The sequence below is a fragment of the Gossypium hirsutum genome, chromosome A01 (genome assembly GCF_007990345.1).
Source record: "Gossypium hirsutum isolate 1008001.06 chromosome A01, Gossypium_hirsutum_v2.1, whole genome shotgun sequence".
Lineage (NCBI taxonomy): Eukaryota > Viridiplantae > Streptophyta > Magnoliopsida > Malvales > Malvaceae > Gossypium > Gossypium hirsutum.
Genome location: NC_053424.1, coordinates 7186492 through 7194500, shown reverse-complemented (window position 1 = coordinate 7194500; position 8009 = coordinate 7186492). Strand labels below are relative to the sequence as shown.

Sequence of the window (8009 nt, the reverse complement as noted above, 5' to 3'; positions counted from 1 at the left end):
AAATTAATTAAAATTGCATAAATGAAAAAAATATTAAATAGTATTGAAAAATTAATTAAAATTGTGTAAATAAAAAAATATTAAATAGTATTGAAAAATTAAAATTACCACTTACCATTGTCATTTGATCGATGGAGATGCGTTTATTATTGTGATGAATTAATTCTTCGGCTATTGCTAACAAGATCGAATATTTTTTAATTTAAAAAAATTAATTCAAAAAAATTTTAAACAGAGCTTTTTTGCAAAAATTAAAAGGAACTTTGAGAAAATTTGAGAGAAATTTGAGAGAATTATGAGAGGACTTTTGTGTGAAAAAAATGAAAAGAGGCCTTTTATATATATTTTGGATTGTTGGAGCCCAAACGATAAAAAAAAGTAGTTATTGGTTTAGGGCAAAAAGTGTTTCTGGAAGAGCGTTTTGCTGACACATCACTTGAGAACGTGCTAACGTGAATACATTTTCTCGAAATTTAGCCATTTTTAATAAATAATCAGAAAATTAACCAATTTTCATAAATAATTTTGAAAATAAACTTTTTTGAGTAAAATAGCCTACAATAATAATTTAAGTAAAATATTATATATGACATTAAATTATTGTCATAATAGGAATACAATAGTTTCCTACTCTTAAGCTAAGGTATCGGCTTTCTCGAAGTGTGCAAAGGCTTGTTTGACAAAAAGGAAAAAAGTTTATATGGGTATATATACAAAAATTGACAGTGGAAAAACAGATTCTGAAGAATCTAATTCAAAAGGCATAAACTTTTATTATAATAATAAAAATGAAATCCTCACTCTCACTTTTAGCTTCTACTTCTTCTTCCTCGTTTTCTCTGTGATCAAAAAACGACAAAATGGGAAGAGGGAAATTCAAGGGCAAGCCAACCGGGCACCGCCATTTCTCTACTCCCGAAGAGCTCCGTACGCCACTATCTCTTTCTTTTCCTTTTCTTCCTATTTATTTACTTTTTTGAAGTCCTTTGCATGATATACTTGTACGTATTTTCTATGCGGTTTCCTGGCATCGGATCTAACCAAGCTTTCAGTTGCTGGATTATTAGCTCTACCGTATTGATTTTGATTTTATTTATTTATATTGTGTGTGTGATATTTTAGGTGCTACGTAGAGAAAAGAAAAGGGAGAAATTTATACTTTTAAATTTTAAGTTTTAGCTTCGTATAAACTTGGGAATGATTCTGCCTTTAATGCATGAATAACTTGGGAACTTTGAGTCAAATTCTTAGACAAAAATAAGAAACTATATTTTTTTCTTTTATAACTTTTATTAATTTCATCTGTTTTGTTTTTTTGTTTTCCTTAAATGTTCTAATGGTTGCAGTTGCTGGTAGCTCTGCTCGTCCCCGTACTTTTAAGAAGGTAAGATTTTTATGCTAATTTTAACAAGTTGATTCACACATGAATTTTGTTGATTCTTCTTGTAATTTGTTTGTTGTTATCATGTATTATGTATCGTTGCTGTATATTGCCTGAAAAGAAGTGTATATGTATATGTATATGTATATGTATATGTATATGTATATGTATATGTATATGTATATGTATATGTATATGTATCTCAATCTTAATAGTGATATCTGTGAAGGAGAAAATACTTAAAACTTTACTTTGACAAACCAAAATTGATGATTTGCTTGATTTTTTGTGCAAATTATGTTGGTTGTCTTTTCATGTAGGGTGGATGCAGGGGCGAAGCCAGAAAATTTGTTTAGAGCAGGCCGAAATTAAATTGTAATTTGTACGATAGTAAAAATATAATTTTTAAAAGATTAAATTAAAATTTTTTCTTTTTTAGGGGGTCAAAGTGCAATTTTGCCTTCACTAATTTAAAATTTTAAAAATTTTCAAGGGCCAAAATGGAAAATTTTCCATTTTGGGGGGGGCGGGGCCCCTGCCACCCCCCTAGATTCGCCCCTGGGTGGATGACAGGTTTGACTGTTGTAATTTCATGAGTTTTGGCTGTTTGGGCTATTTTAAGTCACGTAATTTCATCTCTTTTGGAATGTATTCTTAAAGAGATATTGATATGGAATTGGAATTTTTATGTGTGAAAACTTATGTTTTGGTTGTCACATTTAAATGGCTGTAATTGTCAGTAAATCTAAATTTGACATATATAGTGACAATAAATTAATATTGAATGATTGCAATAAATTTATCACCTAAGTTGATGATGTTTGTTTTGTTATCTTTTTGATGCTTCACAGTCGGTTATGTCGAGTGTTTAATTGGAAATTTTAATTTTCTTTTTGATGCTTTTCTTTCTTCCCTTTTAGGGATGGGTATCCGTTGTAGTACTTCATTTAAACTTGGTAAATGAGATAATATTTATCTTTCATTCTAGGAACAGGCTGAAGTGGAGGAAGAAGAAGAACGGTCTGAAGAGGAAGTAGAAGAAGAGCCTGAGGTCATTACATTTTGTACCTTTTTAGTATAATATAATGGGCACTGTTTCCATTTGCTATGAGTTCTTGTTGTGTTATTTAACTTTTATACTTCCTGTTTGATGTTGGTGATATTATGGCAGAAACGAAAAGGGACCCAAGGGCTTATTGAGATTGAGAATCCAAATTTGGCCAAACCAAAGAATGTCAAAGCTAAAGATCTTGTTGTAAGTTTGACAAATGCTACTCTGCTGCACAAAATCTGGATTTATATATGAATTTATAACTGTACTGAGTAATTGAAATTATATGTTCCAGATGGGCAGAACAACTGAACTATCAAGGCGTGAAAGGTTTGTAATTCTAGTTCTCTCTCTTTATCAAATTTGACTGATCGTTGCTTTATCGTGTGCATCTGAGTCAACTTTTGATTGCTTGAATACTTTTACTAGTTTATAATAATTGGCATTTTGCTTTAGTAATAGTTATCTGTCGTATCACAGAAAGGAAAAAAGAAATTATTATCATTGTTGATTCATATATAGTTCAATAATTCACTTTGTTGGACCAGTTTTATTTTGATGAAGCAGTGTTAACTCTTTCTGCTTTTGTTGAATCTAGAATTGATATAACATAGTAGTTCTTTTGTTGTGCTAAGTTGCATTTGTGGGATAACTTTGAGGCTGAAAAGGTAATAGACTTTTGGACATTAAATTTTAGTCTCTTTTGGTAGGGGAAAGATTTCCCACAACTAACAAATATATGATGTAGATTTGCTATACGTCTAAATCCTTCTAAGTAACTCTACCAACTGCGGGGTTTAAAATTTGTTACCTCAAAGTTGAAAACAAGTCCCATATGCCTATAACTTCCTGGTGTTTACAGACTATATCTTTTATAGTAGCATCATGTTGAATTATAACATCAATACTTTAAAAGATTCCTTATGTCTTTAATTAGAGACCATAGTCAACATTAGTTCTAGATTTTCCTTAAGAGTTTTTTATGCTTGTTACCTCATTGTTGTGCTTTCCTAGATAGTTTATTCTAATGATTATGTTTTTACAAATCTTAACTTCTGTTGAGATTGAATATTTTGTAAACTGGGTTACCACTTCCCAGTTGGAATGGGCTGAAGTAATGAGCAGAAGCCTTTTCATTACTTTGATTGAAACTGCTGTGGACTATTTGCTTCAAAGTTCAAAGTATGGTGGTTGATATGTTAAGCATGTAATGACTGCAGAGGGAAATTTTGTTTGCAATGGCGGTTGATATGTTAAAGCATGTAATTATATATTTCAAATTGGTTATTTCCTTTGAGACCAGCTTGGTTGTGCTCTTATTTTAATGTTTATGACTGCAGAGAGGAAATAGAAAAGCAAAAGGCACATGAACGATATATGAAGCTGCAGGAACAAGGGAAAACTGAACAAGCAAGAAAGGATTTAGGTAACTTAAATTGAGTGGTTGTACAGTATTGTAACCTAAATTTAGTGTTTGGCAGCCCTTGCAAATATTATGATACTTTGACATGGCTTTTTCTGTGTCCTCTGTGGGACTGATTTGATTCTTTTTGGTTAACTGAATTCAGACTTGTAGCTGAGGTTGAAATTATGTTCATTGACTATAGTTCATTTGGATCTCTGGTCAAGACACCGTAGTTTTTAAACGGCGCCTCATTGTGTAGACAATGGCAATTGTCCACGGACTTAAGTGGTTAGAAATGTTATATGGAGCATTGAGGTGTTGATAAAATACTCATATTTGATTGCTGAGGTGAGTATGTAAAGGTAACATGATTTTAGTACCAGTCTTAAAGGTTGCAGGAATCTAAGGAAAGGTGTGTAAGAAGGATAAGATCTTTTCCTTGGGATTTTTTTAAAAAATAAACTGGTTTCTTCCTGCCATAAGTGCTTAAATTCTGAGGTAGTAAAGTGTGTAAAACTATTATGATCTGCTAATGGTGATGGAAAGCTGCACCAAACAAAAGCCGAGGATGGAAAGTCTCTTGTATGTTAGGTTTTCAAAACAGCTATTTTCTTTAGCAATCTAAACCGTCTCTAAGGATGCATTGAGAAGGAAGAGGTTTAAGAGATAAATATTGCTGGTTTTCATGTATAGTACAACTGAGTTGGTTTCTCCTATTTGGTAAGGGCAAACTTCCCTGCAACTGAGTATATAGTATAATATCACAGTATCACCTTGATGTCTCATAAGCGCTGTTGTGCTTTCGGCTAACAAGCTTAACTCCTTTGTTTTTTCCTTTTCCGATGACTGCAGTGATATTTTTTTCTGTTTTGAAATTTAACTAAATACACACCTCTTGTACAAATTTTGTTCTATTGTTTTACTGATTTTTACTTAATTACTATTGCAGAGCGCTTAGCCCTGATAAGGAAACAACGGGCAGAGGCTGCTAAGAAGAGAGAGGAAGAGAAGGCTGGTATGGTTCTTGCCAATTGTTGTCTCATCTTTATATTATAATACGAACTTTTGATTCCTCTTTGTTATGCTCCGTTCTGGTTAGTTATTTACTCCCCAAGTTTTCTGATATAAAAAATTGGCATCAGAATAGGCCTGCACTACATCTGTATTTGCAATATCAGTCGAAGCTGATACTATTTCTATTTGCCCTTACAGTGAGAGAACAGAAGAAAGTTGAAGCTCGCAAATAACCAAGCTGAGGAATCAATTATGACAAGGTTACCGTCAGTTTTTCTCTGTGGCTTATATATAATATTTACATTTGTATACTGAAGCATTTATCCCATAAAAAATTGTTTTGAAGCTTATACATACAATCAATCTTCTAAACTTAATTCTACCTTATTTAGTTTTGGATCATCTCAATACTTGCTTGTCGTTCATGTTTCATGTCGATAATGATCTGTTTGTGCTCAAACATTGAAACATGCTAAAACATATAAGCAAAGAGCATAGATTTGGCTTATGCTTGGTAGGAGGGTACAAAGAAAGTAGAGAAGTTCTTGATCACCTTGTTTGAATTTTGAACATCTAGATTATCACATCGGTACTGACAACTATTAGTACTTGAACAAAAAATGGTTTCATCTATCCATGCAGCAGTGATTGCATTTGGTGGCTTGTAGTTGGTTACTTGGTTGCCAAGAAGGGTTTCTGGGAGAACTTTTACTTGCCCATGGGCTAGTTCAGCCAGGGCCCAGACGTGTAGTTGATTGCTGAAGACCTGATTTATTGAGCTTAGGTTGTAAAAGTATCATGGAAGACCCTGTATTAAAAATTAGATTAAATTTTATCTTTTTTACTTAAAAATGAATAAATTAGTTATGTACACTAGATCAAAGAATAATTTGGTCTTATTTGTTAAAAAATTTATCCATCTAAACTATTAAAAAATGACGTGATTGATAGAATAATTAAATAATAACATATGATTACGTGTATCTCATGTTGGCATACAATGATAAGTTTTTTAACTATAGAAATAAATATAATTTTTAATAAAACAATTAGTTTATTATTTGATTTAACTTACAAAGTTTAATTTACTCATCTTTTGAGTAGAATGAATAAAATATAATATTCAACTCCTAATATAGATCTTCATGACACTTTTACTAGAATTAATTCTTTTGTTTTTGAAAAATAATTGAAAAATAGAATTACTTTTTGATATATTTTATCGATTAAAATAAATTGAGATGAAATTGGACCCAAAGACTAGGTTGAAAGCAGCCCAAGGAATAATCATAACCCTTCTACGTAAGTCACCTAAACTCATTACAGCACTCGAACTAATGCCCAAGTTCATTGATCCTTACTGAATAAAGGAATACTAAAATAAATACCATAACAATGTATACATACATAAGATAAAATAAAGGATAGATGAAGGAAAGAGGAAGTTGAAGATGGGGGGTGTAGGTAGCCTTGGGAAATGGACAAAATCCAGCACAATAAATCCAGCCTTGGGGTTTTTTTATTAGGCCTTAATAAAGTGAAAGAATCTGGTCTCAACTTTGCACATTGAAGCAAATAATTAGTACTCGAAGGTGGAGAAGGAAGAAAGATACCTTGCTAACTACACTTTCTAGTATTTCATTTCTTCCACTTGTATCCTCTTCTATCTCCTTTTCTTTAGCCATCTGCTTAAATGTAAAATTGTATTTTTAGCTATTTTTCAATTTAAGCCATTTTAACATAAAAATTTTAATTTTGACCTTTCAATTTTTAGAATAACAGGTTTTCATGAGTTCTTTATATCTATTAACACATGTATATATATTATATTTAATTTTTTTTATTAAGGTGGTGAGTTAATTAAAACTCTTCTATTTAAAGAATAATAAATATTATTATATATAAAATCTATAAAAATCAATTTAAACCCGAATAAATTTATAGTAATATAACTTAACACAGAACATAAAAACCTCAAATTTGTCATTTTTAACTAAAATTTCTTTTAAAAAATAATATCCATAAATTTTTTTCTTAATGCATATAATTTAGATCCAACATTTGTACTGGATAAGGTTGAAATTGATGTAGGATAAAGTTGTGCAACAATAGAGATGAAATTTAATAGACTTTTTAAAAAGGTTGAATGATTATTATGAATATATATATATAAATCTTTCTTGTCTTGTAGGGTTTATAATTATAAAATATATATATATAAAGAACCCATGGCCACTTCACCTTTGCACAAAATGGCTTAGCTTTCAATCTTAAAATAATAATTAAGCAATTAATCTAGGAGTTGAAATTAATTTTATCAAATTAGTTTCTGACTGGTGGTCCAATCAGTTCCCACTCTAATTAACAAATGCATAATCCCCCCCCATAGTTTATTTGATGTTCCCATCATTACTTCATACAATATTAAGACCCCCCTTTCCCACCTCCTTTTTCTTTTTTTTTTCCTTTAGCATGTTTTTAAATACAGTATAATCATTAAACAAAATATATCATGTTCAAACTATGAAATATATGATGATTGTTTACTTTTTTTTGTTGTTGTTTTTAAACGAATTTGATAAGTATACTCTGAAAATAGGATAAATGGAAAAATTCTTCATTTGGTCTCTTCATAAAATTTAATTTAAATCTTTTTAGTCCTTCTCTCTACTAGGAATAAGGGGAAGAGTTGTCCATGTTTTGAGCTTAAGACTTGACATCACAAGGACTGAAGTAACATAAGTTTTTTTTGTCACTACATTGATGGTAGATTTGATTACGGGGTGAGACATGGCGGGTCGAGTCGAGCTAATGTAAAAGTTTAAGTCTATTTTCTAAGTTCGGATTTAGTTCGGTCAGGAAAATGGGTCTAAGATTTTACCCGAGTCTAACCTAGATTAAAAATATTAAACTCGAGTTTGATCCTACCTGCCCGTATTAAATTTTTTTAGATTATTATTTTTATATAAAAATAAATTTAAAAAATATAATATATTAAACACACTAAAAACATTAAAATAAATATTTCTCAACAAACTAAAAATACATTAAAAAAGTCTTTATACTAAAATAACACTAAAATAGTTATAACTTAGTAAACAAATACCTCTAAAATAACAATAAAATTAACAATAAAACAATGGTTATACAATATTCAA

At 30.5% G+C, this 8009-nt stretch overlaps 1 protein-coding gene across 4 annotated transcripts; it reads left to right on the top strand.

Moving 5' to 3' along the window:
- The first annotated feature begins 730 nt into the window (after positions 1-730).
- On the top strand, positions 731-5832 carry LOC107916962 (28 kDa heat- and acid-stable phosphoprotein). 4 transcript variants are annotated; one of them, XM_041075202.1, is made up of 9 exons: positions 731-927; positions 1347-1384; positions 2370-2432; positions 2553-2636; positions 2728-2762; positions 3773-3858; positions 4787-4852; positions 5050-5111; positions 5497-5832. In XM_041075202.1, exons 1-8 carry the CDS (start codon positions 861-863, stop codon positions 5082-5084), a joined length of 474 nt encoding a protein of 157 aa, XP_040931136.1. In that variant the 5' UTR covers positions 731-860; the 3' UTR covers positions 5085-5111; positions 5497-5832. The 4 variants fall into 4 exon arrangements, with proteins under 4 accessions (XP_040931136.1, XP_040931134.1, XP_040931139.1 ...); XM_041075200.1 differs by having other exon boundaries at positions 737-927; positions 5494-5832; XM_041075205.1 differs by having other exon boundaries at positions 763-927; positions 2376-2432.
- The last annotated feature ends 2177 nt before the right edge of the window (positions 5833-8009 follow it).